At 35.4% G+C, this 25,702-nt stretch overlaps 1 protein-coding gene across 8 annotated transcripts in view; it reads left to right on the top strand.

Annotated features, from left to right (window-relative positions):
* Positions 1-25,702, top strand: part of HERC4 (HECT and RLD domain containing E3 ubiquitin protein ligase 4) — a 139,033-nt gene that overhangs the window by 108,839 nt on the left and 4,492 nt on the right. For 7 of the 8 annotated variants that reach the window (XM_025918447.2, XM_025918446.2, XM_086679830.1 and 4 more), the window contains 6 exons: positions 2,631-2,798; positions 3,030-3,173; positions 15,304-15,470; positions 16,109-16,175; positions 18,568-18,650; positions 23,316-23,499. In XM_025918447.2, coding sequence (XP_025774232.1) covers positions 2,631-2,798; positions 3,030-3,173; positions 15,304-15,470; positions 16,109-16,175; positions 18,568-18,650; positions 23,316-23,499 — 813 coding nt within the window. The remainder of the gene's footprint in view (positions 1-2,630; positions 2,799-3,029; positions 3,174-15,303; positions 15,471-16,108; positions 16,176-18,567; positions 18,651-23,315; positions 23,500-25,702) is intronic. The other variant, XM_086679831.1, reaches the window with a different exon arrangement.

Here is a 25,702-nt window from a genome sequence, read left to right as displayed (position 1 = left end):
AATATGTAATCTTTATAAACAGTTTTATTAGCTTACTTGATAAACTTGGGTTTGTTTCAAATCTTGCTTCATTATGTATTCCATATTTATATACTTGGTAAAAGATGGAAGTAACCAGAGGTGATGTGATGTTAAAGAGGTATTTGATCACTTGTTAGGGGGAGGATATGAAATTTCCTTGAAGAAAGTGTTAGTAATAAGTAAGACATTTTCCTGAGGTTGGTCGTCTCCTGCTCTTCCATCTCCTTTCTCCCCCAGTCTGCTCTGTTTTATGTTGAACATTTTTTCATTTATAATGAGGGTTTGTTTTTTTTTTTAAATAACTTACATTATCATTTTAAGAACTATAGTAGATGTGCTGTATCTTTTGAGCCTGTAAATTTAAAAAGGTTTTGAGTTTTATTTTCTAGTATAGAATATCAGACTATAGAGGCTAAGGACTAAGAAAAGGGTAAGAAGAAAGTTTGAGCTCTTAAAATCTAAAAATGCTTTAAAAAATTATCAGCACCCCACCCCAATTTTGATAGCTGTTTTCATTCCTTTAAAATAAATGCCTTTGGTATTTTAATTTTTTTTTTTTTTCCAACGTTTATTTATTTTTGGGACAGAGAGAGACAGCATGAACGGGGGAGGGGCAGAGAGAGAGGGAGACACAGAATCGGAAACAGGCTCCAGGCTCTAGGCTCTGAGCCATCAGCCCAGAGCCTGACGCGGGGCTCGAACTCACGGACCGCGAGATCGTGACCTGGCTGAAGTCGGACGCTTAACCGACTGCGCCACCCAGGCGCCCCCAGCCTTTGGTATTTTAAATGCCTCTAGATATTTAAATAATAAACACTAGGGGGAATTTTACATATGTGCTTATATCCATTTTCATCATTAGAGGAAATAATACACATTTTATTTTTAGAGAGAGTAAGCACGTGTATACGCAGGCAGGGAAGAGGAGCAAAGGGAGAGAGAGTGAGAATCTTTGTTCTTTTTTAAGGCTAATTTTTTAAAAAATTTTTATAAATTTTTTTTTAAGTTTATTTACTTATTTTGAGAGAGACAGAGACAGCACAAGTGGGGGAAGGGCAGAGAGAGAGGGAGAGAGAAACCCAAGCAGGCTCCATGCTGTCAGCTTAGAGCCCGATTGGGGCTCAGACTCACGAAATGTGAGATCGTGACCTGAGCTGAAACTGAGAAATGCCCCAAGAGGGAGAATCTTAAGCAGGCTCACCACTCAGTGTGGATCCCAATGCAAGGCTTGATCCTACCACCCTGGTTTAATGACCTGACCTGAAATCAAGAGTTGGTCTCCTGGGGCGCCTGGGTGGCTCAGTTGGTTGGGCATCTGACTTCATCTCAGTTCATGATCTCACCGTTTGTGGGTTCAAGCCCCACATCGGGCTCTGTGCTGATAGCTCAGAGCCTGGAGCCTGCTTCGGATTCTGTCTTCCCCTCTCTCTGCCCTACACCAGCCCCCCCCCCCCCCCCCCCCGACACGTGCTATGTCTCTCTCTCAAAAATGAATAAACATTAGGGAAAAAAAAAGTTGGTCTCTCAACTGACTGAGCTATCCAAGCGCATCCAGGAGAAAGATTTTTGTAGGGTTTATACTAACAACTGGTGAACCAGTTTTTGATGGTCTTTCTTAAAACAATAATCACCGCATGCTTTTAATACATAGTACATTCCATTTTAGAATAAGAACACTGGGAAAACCATAGGAAATGAACAAAGGCTTTAAATGGTGAAAGCCAAATGCTTGGTTTGTGAACATGGTGATCACTCTTCTAGATGAATTCCTTTCCTTTTTTTTTTTTTTTATGTTTATTTATTTATTTATTTTAATGTTTATTCGTGAGAGAGAGAGAACAGAACGAGCTGGGGGGAGGGGCAGAGGGAGAGGAAGAGATCCCAAGCAAGGTCTGTGCTGGCAGTGCAGACCCTGACACAGGGCTCCATCCCACAAACTCACGAACTGTGAGATCATGACCTGAGCCGAAATCAAAAGCCAGATGCTTAACAGACTGAGCCACATTGGCGCCCCTACTAAATGAATTTCTATAATAACTCCTCAGCCAGGCTGTTCCTTATTCTCATTTGAGGTTGTTTTAATGCTGTTTTCTTTTTCTCCTCACTCTTCATCCCGCTTATCTTTTGAGAAATAGCAGTGTTTAGATTTACCATATTATTATAGTTCCATGCTTGCATAATGGTATCATTAGCTATACATTAGTATAAAAGTATTCAAGGGGCGCCTGGGTGGCTCAGTAGGTTAAGCGTCTGACTTTGGCTCAGGTCGTGATCTCACGGTTCATGAATTTGAGCCCTGCATTGGGCTCTCTGCTGTCAGCACAAAGTTCACTTCTGATCCTCTGTCCCTCTCTCTTTGTCTCCCTCTCTCTAAAATTAAAACATTAAAAAAAAACATTCAATAGGACACTCATTATGCTGAGAATACAGTTTATTAAGCTCTTATGCTCTATTAGGTACTGTGTTAGGTGTTATGTGAATTAAGTAGCATAGGAACTATTATAGGAATTATAAATCTAGGATTATAATTAATAGGTAGAAGTTAGCTTACCCAGTCACCTTAGTTTCTTTATAGCATTGTATTAAAATTTTAATCTTTTGTTTTCTAGATGGCTATTGACCAGGCCCATAGACAGAATGTCTCCTCTCTTTTTCTCCCGGTGATTGAATCTGTGAATCCCTGCTTAATTCTAGTTGTGCGCAGAGAAAATATTGTAGGAGATGCAATGGAAGTCCTTAGGAAAACAAAGAATATAGACTACAAAAAGCCACTCAAGGTAATTTGACATTTTCTATTATATAATTGGGACTTTATTCAGAAAATACATTTAAAGTTTTTCTGTTTTTAATGTATCTTTGAAACTTAATAAATAAAACTATATAAAAACCTAAAAAATTTTTTTAAACTGTTAATTGCTGAGCATTTATTGTAATAAATTACACGTTATGGGCTCTCCAGAATATACTTCCATTTCTTTACATTCAGTGTTTGCATTATGCTATTTTAGGTTATATTTGTTGGAGAAGATGCTGTTGATGCAGGAGGAGTACGCAAAGAATTTTTCTTGCTCATCATGAGGGAATTATTGGATCCTAAATATGGCATGTTTAGGTATTATGAAGATTCCAGGCTCATTTGGTTTTCTGATAAGGTGAAGTCCAACCATCTAAATTATTTCTATGTATATACCTATGTATGTATACCTACATGTGTCAAGTAAACTCAGTAAATAAGAGTTATTACAGAATTCCTAACATTTTATTCAGAGATCTGCTTTACCACAATTTGAAAAATTACAAACTTTTGGACTCAAAGTCATCAGAACACATTAATGCTTCCCACACATTTCCAGTTAGCAAAATAAAGGAATGGTCAGCCTGAGAATGATGACCTTTCTTTCCGCTGATTTAGATTTAGGATTGAATAATTATTACCAGATTAACTTCTCTTCTGGGAAGAATTAATTTATCAGTAGCAATCATTGATTTTTCTAACTTATCGTTTAGGGCAGAGGTAACTACGCAGCAAATTACAGTCCATAAACTAAGTTCTTTCCAGCACATGTTCTTGTAAATAAAGTCATGCCCACTTTTTTACCTATTGTTCATGGCTGTTTTCTAGCTACAGCTGGGAGAGGCAGAGTTGAGTAGTTAAGACAAAGACTGTATTATCAACAAAGCCTGAAATATTTACCATCTTTTCCCTTACAGAAAGTTCACTGCCCCTTGGTTTAGAGAGTATAAATGACGGATGGTTCAGTTTGTAGAATGAGTTGAAAGAATTTGAGTAGAATATTTTACTATTGGTTCTAAAAACCTTGATGTGTTATTTATTCATATTTCAGGAGGCTGACTATCCTTTGTGATATTAGCAGTCATTGATGATCAGTGTCTCATTAATTTATTAGGGGTTGCAGAATGGTGCTACTCTAACATTTCTTTTTCATTTTATTGGCGTGGGTACTTCTATACAGAGAAATTTCCCTCTATGTAGTATTTGGTTCCTTAGTAGTACAATTCATATGGGAATGGATTCTCTCTCTGTAGTTAACAATTTTTCAAAAGAATGGATCTGTTCATTGGCATATTCCAGTGATGACAATTTATTTTTTCAGTTTTGTTTTCATGGATTTAAACATATTTGATGTTTTTAGTCCATCATAGTTATTATTATCTTTATTGATGCTCATATTATCTTATCTTTGTCTAGGGAGAGCTCTGCAAGTTGGCATCTGAGTTCTTTTGATACAACTTTATTACTCTTTCGTAGCTTCCTTACTATCTGGTGTACTTGGTATGAAAAAATACTCCAAAACTCTACGTTTGCTGCCTAACAGTACCAACATTACCACCCAGTATCATGATAAAAGCTGAAAATAGTTGTTTCTTTTTTTTTTTTAACTTGTTTTTGCAGGGTTTTTTTGGTTTTTTTGTCCTTTGAGTATACTCCCAGGAGAGCTGTACAAATAATAGAGAGCAGTGCAGTAGCAGGGTTATATGCAGTTTCCCTGTTTTTTAGAGGAGCTGGGGGTTTTAAGAAGGCAAATGGAAGGAGACCTAGAAGGAGTGAAGAGCCAGGAGACTTAACTTCTATGCCGAATCGTATGAAGGGTTGGAAGAGAAAACAGACACCATTTATGAGAGCTACAGGGGAAATAGTGTCCTCAGAAGACAGTCTTCTTCATTTACAAAAGAGGAAGGAAAATTTGGATAGAATTTTAGGATATGGGCAATTTTCCAAATGATAGATTGTGAGTTCCAGGGCAAACAGTGAAAGCGTTTAGTGGAGCAAAGATAGTTGTAAGATTGTGTCAGATTTTAGGGCCTGTACGGTGCCACATAAAATGGGATTAGGGATAACCTGTGAGTTTGAGGCTTCCTATGTTGAGAAGCAGACATGTAAGACATGGTGGAGTAGTCCTGATGACCTTTGAGGTAGGTGGATAATCTGATTGAATTACAGTCTCCTTCTTGGCTTGGTCTTGTGGGGTAGTTTGTTAATGGTATGGTAGATAGAATTTAAGAGGGTATATGGGGTGGAGGCCTGTCCTGCTAGGAACACAGAGAGTTCTGTGGGACTTCATTCAGTTCTGCAGAGAGGTAATGTTTTGAGACCAGGGGTGGGGCAGTCTTAACAAGCTTTATTGTGGATCTCTGTGAGATCTTTTCAGTTTATTTTGATTTCACCAGTGGGAGCCCTGTTGAACTGGTTCCTCTTTTGTGTACTTTTGATGTGTCCCAATTTTTCCTTAATTATTCTTTTCATTTGGTACAATAAATGTTATAGGCTCTTCATGTGTTTACCCCAGCTCTAGCATTAGCCTTTTCTCCTTAAAAGCCCTCGCTTCTTCAGATGGAAATAGTATTCAGAAATCGTGCTCTGAATGCTAAGTGTACTCAACTGCTACCAGATAGTCATTGCTTTCAGATTCTCAGCAGACAGAGTTAGGAACTATGTGTATGTACACACATATGTGTGTACACATATGTACACATCTCATGATTTCCAACATATGTATGGTTTCTAACTGTGAGATCATACTGATATCTCTATACTATGCAAACACCATAGAGTTTACTCTAGCCTTCTTGTCCATTTTATGTGACTTAAATCGCCAGTGAGAAACTTCATAGCTATCATCTTCAAGATACTTACTTAATCTACCCTGTATGTAGTCGCTCTTCTTGCTACACTGGCTGAAAGCTCAGCCCTAGACATACTGGACCACTACCTCAGAGTAAGTGTATTACCCTAAACCTCAGTCCTGACCAGGAGAGGGAGAAGGCAGAAGGCTATATGTTCTTTTAAAAACTTTTTTTAATGAAGTAAAATTCATAACAAAATTCACCATTTTAGGAGTTTTCTTAATGTACAATTCAGTGGCATTTAGTATATTCACAGTGTTGTGCAACCAGCACCACTTTCTAGTTCCAGAACATTTCATCACCTCAACAGGAAACCTGTACATGTTAAGCGGTTATTCCTCATTTCCTTCTCCCTCCAGCCCCTGATAACCACTACTCTATTGTCTGTCTCTGTGGATTTGTCTTTTCTTGATATTTGCTGTAAATGAAGTTGTACAATATGTGGCGTTTTGTGGCTGGCTTCTTTCACTTAGCATGCTTCTAAGGTTCATCCATGCTGTACCACATATCAGTACTTCATTCCATTTAACTGAATAATATTCATTTGTATGAATATACCTCATTTTGTTTATCCATCAGTCAATAGACATTTGGGCTATTTACCTCTTTTGGTAAAATGCTCTGAATAATGCTGCTATGAACATTTATGTGCAAGTTTTTGTTTGCACACTGCAATTAGTTTGGGTGTATTCCTAGGAGTGGAATTGCTAGGTCATATTATATAATTCAGTTTGACTTTTTAAGGAACCACCAAACTGTTTACCTCCCCATCAGCAGTATGTGAGGATTCCAATTTCTCTACTTCATGCGCAACATTTGCTATTTTCCTTTTTTTAAAATTCTATATTTCAAAAATGTTTTTATTTATATATATATTTCTTATTAGTATAGTGGGTATGAAGTGCTGGGGTACTAAATTGCATTTCCTTAATGGCTAGTTGATGTGTTTGATTTGTCACATTCTTTAGCAAAATGTCTTTTAAGCCCTCTGCTCATTTTAAAATTAGATTGTCATTTTGTTGAGTTTGAAGAGTTCTTTGTATATTCTGGATACTGGACTCTTATCAGATATGTGATTTGCAAATATTCTTTCCCGTTTTATGGTTGCCTTTTCACTTTCTTGATAATATCTTTTTGCACATAAAAGTTTTAAATTTTGTTGGAGTCTTATTTATCTATTTTTTTCTTTTGTTGCATGTGCTTTTGGTGTCATAACTAAGAACCCATGACTATTGCAAAGTCATGAAGATTAACCTGTGAATTTTCTTCTAAGAGTTTTACAGTTTTAGCTGTTATAGGTCTTTGGTCTATTTTGAGTTAATTTTTGGCTATGGTGTGAGGTAAGAGTTCAGCTTCATTCTCTGCATGTGAATAACTAGTTGTCCCACTATTGTTAAAAAGGCTGTTCTTTCCTTACTGAATGGTTTTGGTACCCTTGTTGAAATTTAATTGACTGCATAAATATGGATTTATTTCTGGACTCTTAGTTTTTTATTCTAGTGAGATATATATATATATCTCTGTCCTTAATGTCAGTACAGCACTATTTGTTTACTGTAGCTTTGTATAAATTTTATATTTGGTTTGTTCACTGCTAGGTATAGAAATACAACATTATGCTCGCTTTGGCAGCACAGATACTAAAAGAAATACAACTACTTTTTGTGTTTTAATCTTGTATTATGCAACTTTGCTAAATTCATTTATCAGCTCTAGATTGTTTTGTGGATGGATTTTCTTTATACGAGATCATGGCATCCACAAATGCAATAGATTTAATTTTACTTCTTTCCTTCCAATTTAGATACCTTTATTTCTTTTTCTTGCATCTAATTGCCCTGGCTAGAACTTCCAGTACACTGTCAAATACAAGTTGGTAAGAGTGCACATGCTTTTGTTTTTCCTGATCTGGTGGGATGTTAGATTTTTCATAAATTCCTTTTTAACGTTAAGGAAGTTCTCTTTTATGCCTAGTTTGTTGAGTATATTTATCATGAAAGAGAGTGGTATTTGTCAGATGCTTTTGTGCATCCAGATGATCATGTGGTTTCCTTCCTTCATTCCATTAATGTGATGTATTACATTGGTGCGTTTTCTTATGTTGAACCACCTTGTGTTCTTGAGATAAAGCCCACTTGGTCATGGTATATAATACTTTAATATGCTGCTGGATTCAGTTTGCTAATATTCTGTTGATGATTTTTCTATCCTTATTTATTAAGAATACTGGTCTATAGTTTTCTTTTTGGTGTTTGTGATGCCTTTGTCGGTATTTGGTGTCATGGTATTTGACCTCACAGATGAGTTAGAAAGTGTTCCCTCTTCCATTTCTTGGAAGAGGAAAAATTGGTGTCAATTATTCTTTTTTTTTTTTTTTTTTTTTTAATTTTTTTTTTCAACGTTTATTTATTTTTGGGACAGAGAGAGACAGAGCATGAATGGGCGAGGGGCAGAGAGAGGGAGACACAGAATCGGAAACAGGCTCCAGGCTCTGAGCCATCAGCCCAGAGCCCGACGCGGGGCTCGAACTCACGGACTGCAAGATCGTGACCTGGCTGAAGTCGGACGCCTAACCGACTGCACCACCCAGGCGCCCCTCAATTATTCTTTAAATGTTTGGTAGAATCTGGTCATAGGCTTTTCTTTGTTGGAAGGTTTTTTTGTTTATTTAATGTTTATTTTTTGAGAGTGAGAGAGTGCAAACACAGGAGAGGGTCAGAGAGAGGGAGACAGAGAACAAGAATTAGGCTCTGACAGAGGCTCAAACTCAAGAACCCTGAGACCACAACTTGAGCCAAAGTCAGACACTTAACCCACTGAGCCACCCAGGTGCCCCTGTTGGAAGGTTTTTGATTAGTGATTCAGTTTCTTGTTACAGGTTGTGTTTCTTTTTCTTCTGGTGTCAGTTTGGTAGTTTGTATGTTCCTAGGAATTTGCCCATTTCATCTAGATTATCTATTTTGTTACATGGTTGTTCATAGTATTATCTTACAATCCTTTTTATTTCTGTAAGGATGATAGTTATGTCCCCACTTTCAATCCTGATTTTAGTAATGTGAGTCTTTTTTTTTATTTGGTCATTCTAACTAAAGGTTTGTCAGTTTTGTTGCTTTTTTAAAAGAATCAACTTTTAGTTTTGTTGCTTCTATGTATTTTTCTCTCCTATATTTTATTTATCTCCACTTTCATCTTTATTGTTATCTCCCTCTACTAGCTTCAGGTTTAGTTTGTTCTTCTTTTTATAGTTCCTTAGGGTATGAAGTTTGATTATTGATTTGAGATATTTTTTCTTTTTTTTTTTTTAATTTATTTTTTAATTTACATCCAAGTTAGCATATAGTGCAGTAGTGATTTCAGTAGTAGATTCCAGTGATTCATTCCCTATGTATAACTCCCAACAAGTGTCTTCCTTAATGCCCTTTACCCATTTAGCCCATCCCCCCACCCATTTTCTTTTTTAATATATATGTTTGTAACTACAAATTTACCTACGGATTGGGAATTATAAATTGCCTCTATAAATTGAAAAAGACTAAAATCATAAAAAATTAATTTTCTGATTACTATGGAATGAAACTGGAAATCAACAACAGAAGGAAATATAGAGGGTCCATGGCTGGCTCAGTCCAGTGGAGCTGCAACTCTTGATCTCTGGGTTCAAGCCCCACTTGGGTATAGAGATTACTTAAAAATAAATCTATTAAAAAAAAAACAAGGCAGAAGGAGGGGCGCCTGGGTGGCTTAGTCATTTAAGCATCTCAGGTCATGATCTCATAGTTCGTGAGTTCAAACCCTGTATCGGGCTCTGCACTAACAGTGTAGAGCCTACTTGGGATTTTCTGTCTCCCTCCCTCCCTCCCCTCTGCCTCAAAAATAAATAAATAAACTTAAAATTTTTGGAGGCTTAATTTTTGACCTAACATATGGTCTTTCCTGGAAAATATCCTATTTGCGTTTGAGAATAATGTATTCTCTTGTTATTGAATGGAGTGTTCCAAGCTGTCTGTTCAGTCTGGTCATTCTGTAGTGTTGTTCAGGTCCTCTATTTCCTTATTGATCTTCTGATTGTTATATCCATTATTGATATATTGAATATTGGGATATTAAGCCTCCAACTATTATTTTAGAATCATATTTCTCCTGTCAATTGTGTCAGTTTTGTGTGTATTTTGAAGCTGTATTGTTAGGTATGTATATATTTATAAATGTTACATCTTCTTGAATTGATGCTTATCAGAATATGTCTTCATCTTTTGTAATAATTTTTAATTTAAAGTCTATTTTGTCTGATACTGGTATAGCCACTCATCTCTCTCTTGGTTACTAGTTACATGACATATCATTTTTTTCAAACTCTCACTTTTTTTTTTTTTTTTGAGAGAGTACGAACGAGGGAGGGGCAGAGAGAGGGGGACAGAGGATCTGAAGCAGACTCTGCACTGACAACAGCAAGCCTGATGTGAGGCTCAAACTTGCGATCATGACCTAAGCTGAAGTCTGATGCTCAGCCAGCTGAGCCACCTGGGGACCCCTCAAACTTTCACCATCTAGTGTCTTTGAATTTAAAGTGAGACTTGTAGACAGCATGCACAGCATCTTCCTAGACTTACTATGGAGTTATGTTTCTTTTTTTTTTTTTTTCAACGTTTATTTATTTTTGGGACAGAGAGAGACAGAGCATGAACGGGGGAGGGGCAGAGAGAGAGGGAGACACAGAATTGGAAACAGGCTCCAGGCTCTGAGCCATCAGCCCAGAGCCCGACGCGGGGCTCGAACTCACGGACTGCGAGGTCGTAACCTGGCTGAAGTCGGTCGCTTAACCGATTGTGCCACCCAGGCGCCCCTGGAGTTATGTTTCAATAAACCCACTGTAAATTGGAAATTTTGTAAGTTAAACATGCATTGACTACACCTAACCAACCAAACATTAGAGTTTAGCCTAGCCTATACTAAACATGCTCAGAACAGCCTGTAGTTGGGCAAAATCATCTTAAGCCTCTTTCATAACCAAATACTGAATATCACACGTAATTTATTGAATAGTGTACTGAAAATGAAAAATAGGCTGGTTGTATGGGCACAATGGTTATAAGTGTATTGGTCGTTTACCCTCATGATTGCATGGCTAACTGGGAACTGTGGCTTACTGTCGCTGATCGGCACATAGTTGCATATTGCTATCCCAGGAAAAGATCAAAATCTAAAATGTGAAGAATGGTTTCTACTGGTGGAGTATCACTTTTGCACCACTGTAAAATAAAAAAATCGGAAGTCGAACCATTGTAAAGTAGGGACTGGCTACAGTTGAATAATGGTTTTTTAAAATCTGTTCTGCTAGTTTCTGCCTTTTGATTGCAGAATTTAATTCATTTACATTTAAAGCTGTTACTGAATAAGCACTTCTGCCATTTTACTGTTTGTTTCCTATAAGTCCTATCTCTCTTATTCTTCAGTGCCTCCATTACTGTCTTTTTTAAAAATTTAATTGATTGTTTTGTCTAGTGTGTTTTTTTGATTCTTTTCTCATTTCCCTTTCTCTCTCTCTCTCTCTCTCTCTCTATATATATATATAGATGTATGTATATATGTATACATATATGTTCTCTCTCTATATATATATATATGTATGTATATATATATATATATACATATTTTTTTTCCCTGAGTAGTTGCTCTGAGGATTACAATTAACACCTTAAATTTATAACAATCTTGTTTGAATTAATACCAACTTCCATACTATGCAGAAACTCTGCTCCTGAAACAGCTCTGTCCCTTCCTCTTTGGTATTGTCACACCCTACAGCTTTATACATTGTATGCCCATTAATGTAGATTTATACTTACTTTACACGTTTGAGTTTTAAACCATATATAGAAAAAAAGGGAGTTGCGAGTCAAAAATATAATAATTTTAACTTTTATATGTACTTGTGTAGCTACCTTTAACAGAGTTCTTTTCTTTGTATGGCTTTGAGTTACTGTGTGGCATCCTTTTCTTTCAGCCTACTGAACTTTAGCATTTCTTGTAAGGAAGGTCTAGTAGCAACAAACTCCCTCAGTTTTTCTTTATCTGAGATTTCCTGGATGTAGAATTCTTGCTTGACAGTTTTTTCTTTCAGCTCTTTAAATGTGTCATTCCACTGTCTTTGACATGTATGGTTTCTGATTAGAAATCAGCTATTAATCTTATTGAGGAGCCCTGCTGTGATGAGTTGCTTCTCTTTTGCTGCTTTCAACACTCTTTTTGTAATTGACTTTCAACACTTAGATTAAAATATGTCTGGATGTGGATTTCGAGTTTGTTGAGCTGCTTGGATGTTAGATTTATGTCTTTTATCAAATTTAAGAAATTTTTAACCATTTCTTCATATATTCTTTCTGCCTCACTCTCTCCTTTCCTTGTGGGACTCTCCTGTCTATATGATGGTACACTGGATGGTATCCCACAGATCTGTTAGACTCTGTTCATACTTCTTCATTTTTTTTCTTGCTGCTGTTCAACAAAGTAGATAATCTCAATTGGCCTATCTTCAAGTTCATGGATTCTTTTTTCTGCCTGCTCAAATCTCTTGTACCCCTGCAGTGAATTTTTTGTTTCAGTTTATTGTACTTTTCAGCTCCAGAATTTTTAGTTCTTTTCCATAATTTCTCTTTCTTTACTGATACTCTCTATTTGAGGAGACATTGTTCTTCTGTTCTCTCCCCCCACTTCCCACCCCCATGGTTTCCTTTAGCTATTTGAGCATATTTAAGACAGTAAAAAGTCTTTGTCTAGTAAATCCAGTGTCTGGGTGTTTCTCAACAATTTATATTTAATTTTTTTTTCTTATGAATGGGCCATATTCTTTTTTTGCATGTCTCATAAATTTTTGTTGAATACTGGACACTTTTGAATACCAGACAATTATTTCTTTTGTCTTTTTCTTGTGATCCTTGGCTTTTTATTCACATTTAAGAATGTGACACTGAAAAGCTACCTAGTTTGAGTATATACATTTATGATTTACAATCACCATTCATAGAGTGATTAGGTAGAGGTGTTTCAAGGAGAACCATCAATTGTCAACATTTACAATTTGGCTGCCAGTGTTCTAGTAGTGTTCTGAACACTGGAAAGGGAAGCTGGGATTTCTCATTGTTAACTATGCATACCTTCGTTTGATCCACTTGTTTCTTTGTATGTGTATTCTATGTTTTGTTTTTTTAATTTTTTTTAATGTTTATTTATCTTAGAAACAGAGCATGAGCAGGGGAAGGGCAGAGAGAAGGGGAGACACAGAATCTGAAGCAGGCTGCAGGCTCTGAGCTGTCAGCACAGAGCCCAATGCAGGGCTTGAACCCATGAACTTCAAGATCATGACCAGAGCTGAAGTCAGAGGCTTAACCAACTGAGCCACCCAGGAGCCCCTGTTTTAACTTTTTAAATTACATTTTTAGTTGAAGTATAGTTGACATTCAATATAATATATATTAGTTTCAGGTGTGTAACATAGTGATTCATTAGTACACATAGCGTACATAGTGTATGTACAGTGCTCGAAGTGTAGTTACCATCTGTCACCATACAAAGCTATTAAAATATTATTGACTACATTCCCTGTGCTCTACTTTATAACCGTGTGACTTATTTATTTTATAATTGGAGGATTGTACCTCTTAACCCCCTTGAACCCTTTGATCCCTTTGTTTTTAATGCACCATCTGTCTCAGATTCCAGAGCCACTTTGGCTCATTGTCTCCAGAAAGGTAAGGGACTTTTCACCACATATCCTGTTTTCAACTACTGTAGTTAGTACCTCTGACTTTCAGAGTCTTATGTTTTACTAACTGAGCTAGCAGGGCTACTTGACTTTAAAGGTATTTTTGCTACTTCCATTCCCTGAGTCTGAAGCACAAATTAGCTTGTTTTTCATTGGCTTTTCTCTTAAGCTCCTGTTTCAGTTTAAGCTTCCTGAATCAGTTAACCACCCTACTACTAACCAGCCTACAGTTAACCATCTACTTTTCATATTTTGAAATATTATCATCTCTTTAGTGATATTAAAACCCTCCCCTATTTTTTCTATTCTCTTTTATCTTGTGGGTTTATGCCCATTTTAATCCTTTATTCACGTTTAGAGGGATTTTAGGAGGAAGAGATATTAACATGTTATTCGGTCTGTCCTGTTCTAAAAGGACTGTCTGAACTTCAACATGGAATAGGACATCACAAAGGAAAAAGGCTAATTTGACCACTGGAAAAAACTGTGACATTTATGTATAACAAAAACAAGATTATTAAGAAGTATATAGCAGACTGGGATATATATATATATAACCGATATGACATAGGATAATACTCATAGTATATGAAGAATTCAAATACAAATATATAAGAAAACACTAGCTCCAAAAGGTAAATGGGCCAAGTATACAAAGAGGCATTTCACAAACACACACAAATCCCTAATTTTCAGTATCACTAGCAGACAAAAATACATACTAAACAAGTTTGCATTTTTTAACTCCTATAGAAATATGTGTCTGTGTGTGTGTACAGATGAAAATGGGGAAAGATAGCCATTTTCTTGGACTAAACATGTCAGTGTAAATTGGAATAGGTATGGAGGAAAACAGTTTGGGGTTATGCTTAACTATCATTTGAGTTTGAAATTCTTCTTACAAATTAGAATTTCTCCTAAACAAACATTCCAAACTGTGCAGAAATGATACACGTCATATTTGGAATATCACTAACTAGTTGGAATAACTAACACTGATAGTGCCTTTACTGTGTGCTACAGGAACCGGGCTACAAGTATTTTACATACATTAATCTCATCCTCACAACAACCTTATGAGATAAATACTGTTTTTGTCTTTGAAAACATTGAGGCCAGATAGTGAATGAACAGGTGTGGAGCCCCAAATCTGATAAAAAATGTTTTTCTCTTTAACTGTCATGCTCACAGAATTTTCTGCTACTATATGTTGCTTCTCTAAAGATGAGGGAAAATAAGCATTGTTTTTGATGTTTTAATAATATAAAATCCAACTGTAGTAAAATAGCTAACTTTGCAGACGGTGGCACTTTTATATGAGTGATATGCAGCCATTAAAAATCATGTTTTAGAAGAATATTTAATGATAAAATACTTGTGATTAGAAGAATGAGAAGACCTTAAGTATAATGTTTTTAAATTATTTTTTTGAATTTACAGTTGATGAAAATATGTAAAAAAATTTTTTTAATCATTGTGAATGGATTACATGCATTTATTAATTTTCTTTTTGCCTTTTAAATCTTTGAAATTTTGAATATGTATAATTATTTAAGTCAGATTAAGTGTTCTAGTAATCATTTCATTTATTAATTTAATGATGTAGAAATGCTCATATTTCTGGGAGAAAAAGCCACTTGTGATTTTAGCAAGGTCTTAATTTTGTCTTAGAAAATATATTGATGGAAATAATGTAGAAATACTAACATTGATATTATCCTAGGGAGATATGCTTGAGAATAAGCTTTTTCTTGTTATTCATTACTCTGTGTCTTCAAAATTTTCTACTACAAGTGTTTGTTTTTGTCATCAGAAATAATGTAATATTTTAACTTGGAAAATAGTCTTTACTTTTTTTTTTCTTTTATTTTTAGACATTTGAAGATAGTGATTTGTTCCATTTGATTGGTGTTATCTGTGGATTAGCAATTTATAATTTTACTATTGTGGACCTCCATTTTCCTTTGGCTTTGTATAAGAAACTGCTGAAAAAGAAGCCATCCTTGGATGATTTGAAGGAACTAGTGCCTGATGTTGGGAGGTTAGTTGTAAAAAGTGACAAGGATGGAGTGTAGGTAATAGAGAATGAGAAATGTACAGAAAGCTTTCCTTTTAGGAATAATTGTATTTTGTGCTTGTTGAATTTCCAAAATAAACAAAAACCCTTCTCATATTGGAGAACTCGTGGTGTTACCCAGATCAAAATTTTCTACTGAAAGACTTCTGTGTATAAAACCATTCCCTAAATTTTTAGTAATTTAACAATATTTTACAAATATCAGATAATAAACTTAGGAGGGCAATGTTTCCTGAGAATAGTTAAATGATTTACTTGGACTTCTGATTACTTTCATTCCTAGCTGGAATACGTAAAGTTTCTTATTTATTACATAAAATGGAATAAAAATTGTATATGAATAAGAACAAATGTTAAAAATGGCTGGACACATGGCCTTTGTATTTAGAAGAGATAAAAACCTTAGAGTGATTTATTTGTTCCTTCAAAATTGTTCATTAGCTTGCCATTACACATCTACCATTCTGAAACAAATACAAGAGTACAGATTCATAAAAGGATTTTATCAAGAATGAATGAGAAATATATATTTATCCATAAGCAAAACAGTCAAAATACCCAGTAATGTTTTACCTCAAAGAAAAATGTATGTTGTTTTGCAGAAGCATGCAACAATTACTGGATTATCCAGAAGATGATGTCGAGGAAACATTTTGTCTTAATTTTACGGTAAGATGGAAAGACCTAGAATAACCTGATTATTCTTCATCCCTGCCTTATGGTTTTTGTTTCTTTTATGTTGACGAGTGGAATTCTTAACCCTTTAGCTAACATTTATTGAGCATTAACTGTTTGCTAGTCATAGTACGTACATTATTTCATTTAATCCTCATAACAGTCCTATGAGATTGGTATTATCCTTATTTTACAGATGAAGAAAACTGAAAACAGTCATTACATGTCAGAAATAATATTTATACCCAGGTCTGTGACTTCAGAGCCTAGTGTTTTATCATTATGTTAAAGATCTTTACAAATACAAGAAGACCTCTTTATTCAAGTTTTCATTTTTGAGTCTGCAGTTAATTACAAGAATCTTTAGAGAAGCAAAAGTTACTATACATTAGAAAATTCAGTAATGAACTTACCACTTAAAAGATTAATTCCTACTCAGACATCCCTTTTTGCTTACATTAATATTTGTCCTTGCCTATTTACCTTACTGTTGAATGACATACCACAGTGCAAATGCAAATACGTTGGAATGATACTTAGAAAAAGAAATTGCAAATCTTACCAAAGATACAGAATTTTGTTAATTTAGTGAAAGGGATGTTGAATAACTTATCCATCCACATGCAAAGCCCTTGACAAACAAGGATCTGGCAGAAGTAGACCAGTTGACAATTAAAGATGAGAAAATCAGCAAGGATTGTGACAAAGCACTCCAGAATGGAATGGTTTAAATGTTGTTAATTAGACTCTTGTGAAAATGGTAAAGCCTTTGGTCTTCTTTCTTTTTGTTTTTAAAAACTTTGTGTATTTGTTTTTCCCCCAAATAGTCCCCTTTATGATCTTGTGGTCAAATCTGACAGATACTATATTCTCCTATCCCACAATTTTCCAAAAAAATGATGTGCCCCGTCAAAAAAGTTTACCCATTTCTTGATCATTTTAAGAATTGGCACATAGTACAATTTTAAGAAAATTTGGCTAAAATGAAATAAGTGAATTTATTTTAATAAATAATGGTTGAATGGTTGGTTTCCCAGTGGTTTGATTCTTTAATTCAATTTCATTTATAAGAGAATCAATTATCTTTGAATTTTTATTGATTATCTCAATGGACTGAAACTTTGGGTTCCAAGCAATATAATTTCTAATTTGTCAATGCCAAGTTTGTGAATGCTGTAGTATATTCAAGAACTATGGTAATTTAAACATTCCTTCCCACTGCCATTTCTTTTCCAGAAATTTTCAGTGAGTCTTTATTGCTTGCATAATAATAGCTTTAGATGGGCTTCAGAGTCTTATTTCTAATCTGGCTTTCTTTGTAACTTACACTATATTCCTCCATTAATAGCAAGTTTTATCATGTCACACAGTATTCTCTCATGTACTTTATCTTCCTGTTTTTTAGGGCCATACGTTTTCAGAATTTGATATTTACTGTCCTATGTATCCTGTCCAGTCTCTATGCTCAGTCAGAAATTCCATCCCCTCTCAATCTTTGAGGGCCCTACTCATCCTTCTAGGTGCTTTTCAAAGGATATTTCTTCCTCAAGGTCTTTCATACTTCCTCCAGTTAGAGAGTGTTCTTTCCTCTGTGGTTTGATAGCATTTTGTTCATGTCTCTATTACAGCATTTATTTTAAGAAGTTGCTTATATATATAACACATTTCTCCTCCTTAACTAGATAGTAAATTCCACAGCAGGGATTTATTCATCTCTTATCTCAACCCCACCGTAATGTTTTATAGATAGCAGGTACTAAAAAAAAAAATGTTTTCATAGAAGAGGATAATATTCCAAAAAGAGGGAATAGAAGGAGAAAAGATACAAAGCTGGGAATGGTAATACTTATAGGAAAACTAGCAGACTAGTAAAGCAAATAAAAAGTTTCAAAATAACCAGCTATCTTTATAAACCAAATCGTGCATACTGGAAAAACCATGTATGATCAAGAATGCAAACAAGACAGGAATATAACAGTAGGAGCTGTCAAGTGAGAAGAATGCATGGCAGGTCTAGGCTGCATACATTTTGACTACCTGTATTCTGTTATATGTGCAAGGAAAACATCCTTTCTGATATTTTACTCCTGTAGTGATTGTTCTAAAGTCTTACACATAATAAATACTCCATTTCCTGTTCTAAACTAACCAAACATTTGGTAATTTGTAGTTAGTCACAGTAGGATTTCACACTACTACGGAGGATGAAAACTTCTAGTGTGGCTTTATTTAGAATTCACAAATAAGCTTATGGTAGTCACAGAATTTTACCTCAGCTTTTTATTCTTATATTTAATGAGAGAAAGGTAGACTATAATAATAGGTTATTAAAATCTAATAAGTTTTGAGTCTGACATTGACTTTTTTTAAAAATTTAAATTAATAGATCACAGTTGAAAACTTTGGTGCAACAGAAGTGAAAGAGCTGGTTCTAAATGGTGCAGACACAGCTGTTAACAAACAAAATCGGTAAGTGAATTATAGCAGCATCAGTGGTAGTAATAACTTTCCGTAGGCATTTTCTTCTGTATATAGAAACCTGTCACAGTCTTAAGTTTTTACTCAGGTAAAACTTACTTTTTGAATGGTTAGTAAGGAAGTAACTGCCTTTTGTTCCTGAAATCTCTTTAAGACATTAATAAAGAAATAAAAGATCATAACCAAAACAAAAAGAAGGGAGAGGAGACAACAGAAACCCATTTTTGGAAGCTAGAGAACAGGAGTAACTAACTAACTGGTCAACCAGAGACAGTTGCAACATAGGAAGGAGTCAAGAAGGCAGCCAGTTTTTATATTGCTTAACTGGGGCTCAGGCATTGAGAATAAAAATGTTAGAAAGTATATTGGGCTTAGGGGAATGCTGGAAATAGAAAGATTGCTGTTATGAAAAGCAGTTAAAAACCCATTTACCCATTTTCATTAGCACTACAATAGCCTGGCAACTTCCCTTTCTGGTCTAGGCAGAAGATTGGAAATTTACCTTCTGGAGAGATTGAACTAAAGGGACTTTGGATATTTTGAAGGGCGGGGGAGGCGCTGGGGGAAAGGGATACTTTAGATTTGAGTACAGTTAGGCACAACCAAGGGTAAGAGGCATACTGAAAACAAGTAGATTGAGTCTACACTTCCCTCTCTTTGGCACTGTGTGCTGGAGGATTCTTTGGGTAAACTGCCTCACTCTTAAGTATGAGTAGATAGCCAAAGATCGATGGACGTTTAAGGAAAAACCAAAACCATCGAATGCCAAGGAAACAGAAACAATGCAGGATGAAGAAGAAAACTTCAAAAGAAAATGAAATCAGTATTCTTAAAATGATATAGATTAAAAATTACTTAAAATTCAAAAAAGTTGAATTAAAAATTGAAAAAAAAAATCACTGAAAGACATTTGTCAAATAAATGGTACCAAAAAACTTGCCAGAACAGAATGACATGCTTTCTTAAAAGACATGCCTTTAAAATTGAAAGCATGGAAAGTTAAAAAAAAAAAAAAAAAAAAAAAAAAAAAGACATACTAAGGCAAAAGAGAACTTTCAAAATCCTAGGAGAATAAAGATTCCTAAAACCTTCCAGGAAAAAAAAATATACTGACCATATACAAAAAAGAACCAGAATAACCTCAAACTTTTCTAAAGAATGACACTGAAGCTGGGAGATCAAAATTCTGGGGAAAGATGATTTTTTAACTTAGAATTTTGTATCAGAACTGTCAAGTATGTGCATGTATATAAAAACATCTCCAGGCATCCAGAGTCTCAGAGAATCTACTTCCAGTGCATTTTTCTCAGGAAGTTACAGGAGGATGTGTTCTACCAAAACAAAGAATTAAACCAAGAAAGAGAAAGACACGGGATCAAAAAAAAAATACAATCCAATCTAGAAGAGAGGCAGAGGATTTCTTCTGCAGGAACAGCAGTGTGTAGAAGGTTTAGGAAAAAGCAGCCGATGTGGGTTAGATCAAGAGGATGGAGGCTCCAGGAGGGCTGTCTCCAGGAGAAAAATGCAGCTTTTGCTCCCTTACGTAGTTGAATGAATCTAAAGAGATTGACATTTCTGTTAAAGTGAGGGATGAAGTAGCAAATTAAGGGAAGCAAAAGTTGTGGTTTTTTTTTAAATTTTTTAATGTTTATATTTGAGAGAGAGAAACAGAGGCAAGAGGGAGGGAGCAGAGAGAGAGAGGGAGACACAGAAGCAAAAACAGGCTCCAGGTTCTAAGCTGTCAGCACAGAGTCTGATGCGGGGCTTGAACCCACGGACCCATGAGATCATGACCTGAACCGAAGTCGGACGCTTAACCGACTGAGCCACCCAGGTGCCCCAAACAAAAGTTCTTTTTAAGGAAAGGCAGGTAATAAAATATTCCAACTTAATTGTGAGCGATATTTATGATCATAAAAATGTCAACAGTGAACAGTGAGCCAAAAATTGTTATAATGGGAGCTTTAGGGGAAACAAAGTGAGAGAGGGATAATTAAAAATAAGGTAAATCCTCACCTTCCACAATAGGTATTCAGTTCATTAGATTATATTTAAAATTGAAAATTAAGGAATAACATAACTATGTTGTTGAAATTTGAAGGTAAATATCAGAAGTAATAGCGAAAAGTTAAGTTTATTTGCCTTCAGATATCAGGAATTTCTAATGGAAAGGAACAAGACAGAGAACTGCTTTGTTCTCTTCTATGGTGTTACAATTCTTTAGACAAAGCTAGTTTATTGGCTGTTGCCAGGAGCTTTATTCAAATGGCTCTAATTCTGGTTCTGCTACTTAGTAACTGTGTAACTGTAGGTAAATTAGTCAATGTCTCCATGCCTCAGTCTCCTTTTCTGTAAAATGGGATGATAGATTGTACCTATTTCTTGGAGTTATTTTGAGGATTAAATGAGGCAATAATTTTAAGATGCTTAAAATAGTGCTTAGCACATGTACGTGCTCAGTAAATGTTGGCTGTTAGGATTATTACTATTTGACATTTAAAACTGTGTGTATGTCTTACTTTGATAAAAATAAACTGTTTTTAAAATAATGTGAAAGTATTTAGGTCTTTCTAATTATCCTTTCTTTAAAAAAATCTTGGTTTTGAAAACTGATTTAGAAAGGTTTTTAGCCTACTATTAAAGTATTATGTTAAGTTTTTTAATTTAGTTAATAATTTAAAGAATTTTTATCTTTGTACTACCAATGCTAGATAAAGTGTTGAAGATAAAAATATTAGCACATAAAGCAATTTAGCCTTTTGTGCTTAAAGCAGATAAATTTCTAATACAGATAAATTTCACTTTCTAATTAGACGAATTATAAAATTATGCATTACAAAATTATCTGCCTCTTTTCATCAGAAACTAATAGCATATGTTATTGATTTTTCCTTAGGCCCACCCAATTTTATATTGACCCCCTTTAACCTTCTTTTTTCTGTTTATAAATTCACTTTGAAATTATTTTATAATTGCTAAGAAGATAATTTATCTATAGATAACTAAATTTGCCAGTATTCCCAGAATTATCCTTTTGAATTTGGAGGACTGGAATATAAAATATTGAAATACCCCTGGTACACATTCTCATAATTTGTTTGACCAGATAGATAGCTGCATAAAATAATTGTGGCTAACAGAACAAATTGAATAAAACTATAGTGCTAATTCCTGGGTAAAGGGACTTTTGTTTGTTTGTTTATAGTTTACTTTTGTATCATAACAGGCAGGAAAAGACAGCAGAAGTGTTTGTTATATATATGTGTGTGTACTTATATGTATATGCACATACTTCTGAAAAGAAATGGCACTTGTAATCTTTTAATGAAGTGCTTAATAACCCTTTGAGGTATTCATTCATTTATTTCTAAGAGAGAGAGCATGCAGTGAGCAGGGGGAGAGGCAGAGGGAGAGAGGATCTTAACCAAGCTCCATACCCAGTGCAGAGCCGATCTCATGACCCGAGCCAAAATCAAGAGTCACTCACTTAACTGACTGAGCCACCAGGAGCCCCTGAGATACTTAGTTTTTAAAATAAATTTTGTTGGGGCGCCTGGGTGGTGCAGTCGGTTAAGCGTCCGACTTCAGCCAGGTCATGATCTCGCGGTCCGTGGGTTCGAGCCCCGCATCAGGCTCTGGGCTGATGGCTCAGAGCCTGGAGCCTGTTTCCGATTCTGTGTCTCCCTCTCTCTCTGCCCCTCCCCCGTTCATGCTCTGTCTCTCTCTGTCCCAAAAATAAATAAACGTTGAAAAAAAAAATTAAAAAAAAAAATAAATAAAAAAAAAATAAATTTTGTTGGGGTGCCTGGCTGGCTTCATCAGTAGACCATGTGACTCTTAATCTTAAAGTCGTGAGTTCAAGCCCCACATTGGGTATAGAGCCTATTTAAAAAAAAATAAAAATGTGTTTTCAGATTCCTTGAAACCCAACGAAAAACAGGTAGACTGTTGTCTGTCAAATAGTCTGTATCCCAAAGCTCTCATTTTTTCCATCACCTGGTATTTTTAACAGATGACTCTTTTTAGGGATGCATTTGAAGTGGTGCATATAAATCTCAATAATCTGTGAATATTTAAAAATTATTTTGATAGACATTTGTGTCCCTTTAGGAAATGACATTTCACCTTGGAATAGCCTTCCTAATTAGGCTATGAATGATAGATGAAGTCTGCATGCCTCCTAGATAATACTGGATTTTTATACAGAAAGAATAATAAACTTCTCTATAAAGACTTTGTCCACTTAGGGGTGCCTGGGTGGCTCAGTCGGTTAAATGTCCAACTTCGGCTCAGGTCATGATCTTGTAGTTCGTGGGTTTGAGCCCCGTGTCAGGCCCTATGATGACAGCTCCGAGCCTGGAATCTGTTTCAGATTTCAGATTCTGTGTCTCCCTCTTGCTTTCTGCCCCTCCCCCGCTCATGCTCTCGCTCGCTGTCTCTCTCTCTTGCTCTCTCTCTCTCTCTTGCTCTCTCTCAAAAATAAACATTAAAAAAAAAAAAAAGGCTTTGTCCACTTAGAATCCTGCTTATACTTTCTCAGTTTTATAGCTAAGTAGCAAAAAGTACACGAGATCAAACTTTTAATAAGACTGCATATGTGTTCTCCATAAAAAATTATTTTTATATTCTGTGCCATGTGTGCCTTTTCATTTCTAGGCAAGAGTTTGTTGATGCTTATGTGGATTACATATTCAATAAATCAGTGGCTTCCTTGTTTGATGCTTTTCACGCGGGCTTTCACAAGGTCTGTGGAGGAAAGGTCCTTCAGCTCTTCCAGCCAAATGAACTACAAGCAATGGTTATTGGAAATACAAATTATGATTGGAAGGAACTGGAAAAGGTAAGGGAAAACAAATCTATGAAATTGTCTCAATGGAAAGGCAAAAGGAAAATGTGGTTTATTGATAGAAAAATTGCCCTCTTGTTTATTGTTTTCCATTTTACACTATTTATTAGTCATATTTATAGGAAAGTACTATATACTTCCTACTCCACAGTGAGTGAATTTAGTTGTATATGAATTAGATACCATTTTTGTATTTGTGGTATTGGTAGTTTTCTTATGGAAAAATGTCATTTATGACAGAGATCAGATAGAAGTCCCAGCTAAAACTGAGTTTTCATTCTGCCCAATCATAAAACCATTATGAAAAACATTCACATTACTTAACACCTTTGTTTATTTTTTTTTTTCTGCTTACTCTCAATGCTAAATTTTTTTAGCAGAGAATAAATAATATTTATGATATCCATTATTAGTGTTAGCCAATAAAGGGATCTTTGGGGAGAAGATTGGGAATTTTTAAACAACTTTTTTCTTTTCTTTCTCTTTACCAATCATTCTCAGATATTTCTTCAGATAAACATTGAATAAAAAGTGCTAGGTTAGATCAGCTTTGAGAAAGATATATGCAAGTTTGACCTATAAAATTTTCTGTCTTTGTAATCCAACTCTGATACAGTTTTTTTGCATTAATAGTTTAATACTATGTACCCATTAAGTTAGCTAACAAGTCTAACAAGGATACAAAGCATTGGTAACTTTCATGCATTGCTGGTGGGAATACAGATGGTATAGCTACTTTGGAAAGAGTTTGGCATTTTCTTGCAGGGTTAAATATGCACTTACTACATGACCTAGCAGTTCTACCCTAAGGTATTAAGTTACATTCACACAAAATCTGTAAATAGGAGGGTATGGGATGTAATTGTTTGAGTACAGAGTTTCAGCTTAGCAGAATGAACAGTTCTGGAGATGCATGGTGGTGATGGTTGTGTAGCCATATGAATGAACTTAGTACCACCAAACTGTACACTTAAAATGGGTTAAGATGGTAAACTTTCTTACAGGTATTTGACCACAACTTTTTTTAATTATGTTTTTAAAACTCTGCAAACATGTCAAAAACTAGAAACAGCCCAGATGTCCTTCAGTGAGTGAATGGATAAAGCAACCTGGAGTACATCCATACAGTAGGGTACTACTGAACAATAAAAAGGGATGCACTACTGATACGTGCAACAACTGGGATGACTCTTAGATCCTTATGCAGAGTGAAGAAGCCAGTCTCAAGGATTACATACCATATGATTCCATGCATATGACATTTTTGAAAAGGCAAAACTATGGTGAACTGGATATATGACTGTAGAGAGTAGCGCAGGAGAGTTCTTGGGGTGACGGAAGTGTTCAGTATCCTGATTGTGGCGGTAGGTACACAAGTCTATCCATAGAACTATACCCACACTGGAAAAAAGTCAATTTTACTGTGTATTAATTTAAGGAATAAATTTTTTAATTTAAAGAATAATTAGGACTTCTGGTTGAACATACTACAGTAAACACGTTTGCTCCTTTCCAAAATCTCACTAGAATAATAATAAAGGAATAAAAATAGGAATACACAGACAGAAAAAAATATAAAAGTACCATGAACAAGAGAAAATAATTTTGGAAGATGGAAAATATGTGGATGAGTTGTTGAGTGACTAGAGCAAAGAAATTTGAATTCTAAGCCTCCTGAGGGACAGAGGTTTTAAGAGACAACTCATTTCACAGCATAGAAATTTTAAAAGGCTCAGGAATTGGTACATGGTCTTGCTGTAGTAGCAGATTGTGTGGTTAGGCTAAAAGCAATAGAGTTACTTCAAAGCTAATTTAAAGAATTGTAGACCCCTCAGCTTCTCTATCCTACCCAGGAGACAAGTCTAGAGAAGACCACAGAATCTGGGAAACCAGGTGGAACTGAGGAAAGTTGGTAGGCAAGTTTATATCCTCCAGGAAAGAGATTAAAAATTTATTTTTTGGGGTAAATTGATCTGCTAAAGACAAGAAAGCTGTACTGATTTTAAGGAGACCCCAGTAGAAATGGACTCCACCTCCAGTCATCCTAAAATAAAAATGATGTAATGGCCTCCAGTCACACTTAGCATCCCACACAGTTTGTCCTTTTTGCCCCATCTCCTATGGTTCTTCCTCTCACTCGCATTGCTTCAGTCTTTATGGCCTCTTTGCTGAACCAGTCTTGAGGACTTTCTGTTTT

This window comes from Puma concolor, chromosome D2, assembly GCF_028749965.1.
Source record: "Puma concolor isolate L17-30 chromosome D2, mPumCon1.1.hap2, whole genome shotgun sequence".
NCBI lineage: Eukaryota > Metazoa > Chordata > Mammalia > Carnivora > Felidae > Puma > Puma concolor.
The sequence above is the reverse complement of the archived record's forward strand: the minus strand, read 5'-3'. Positions and strand labels throughout refer to the sequence as shown.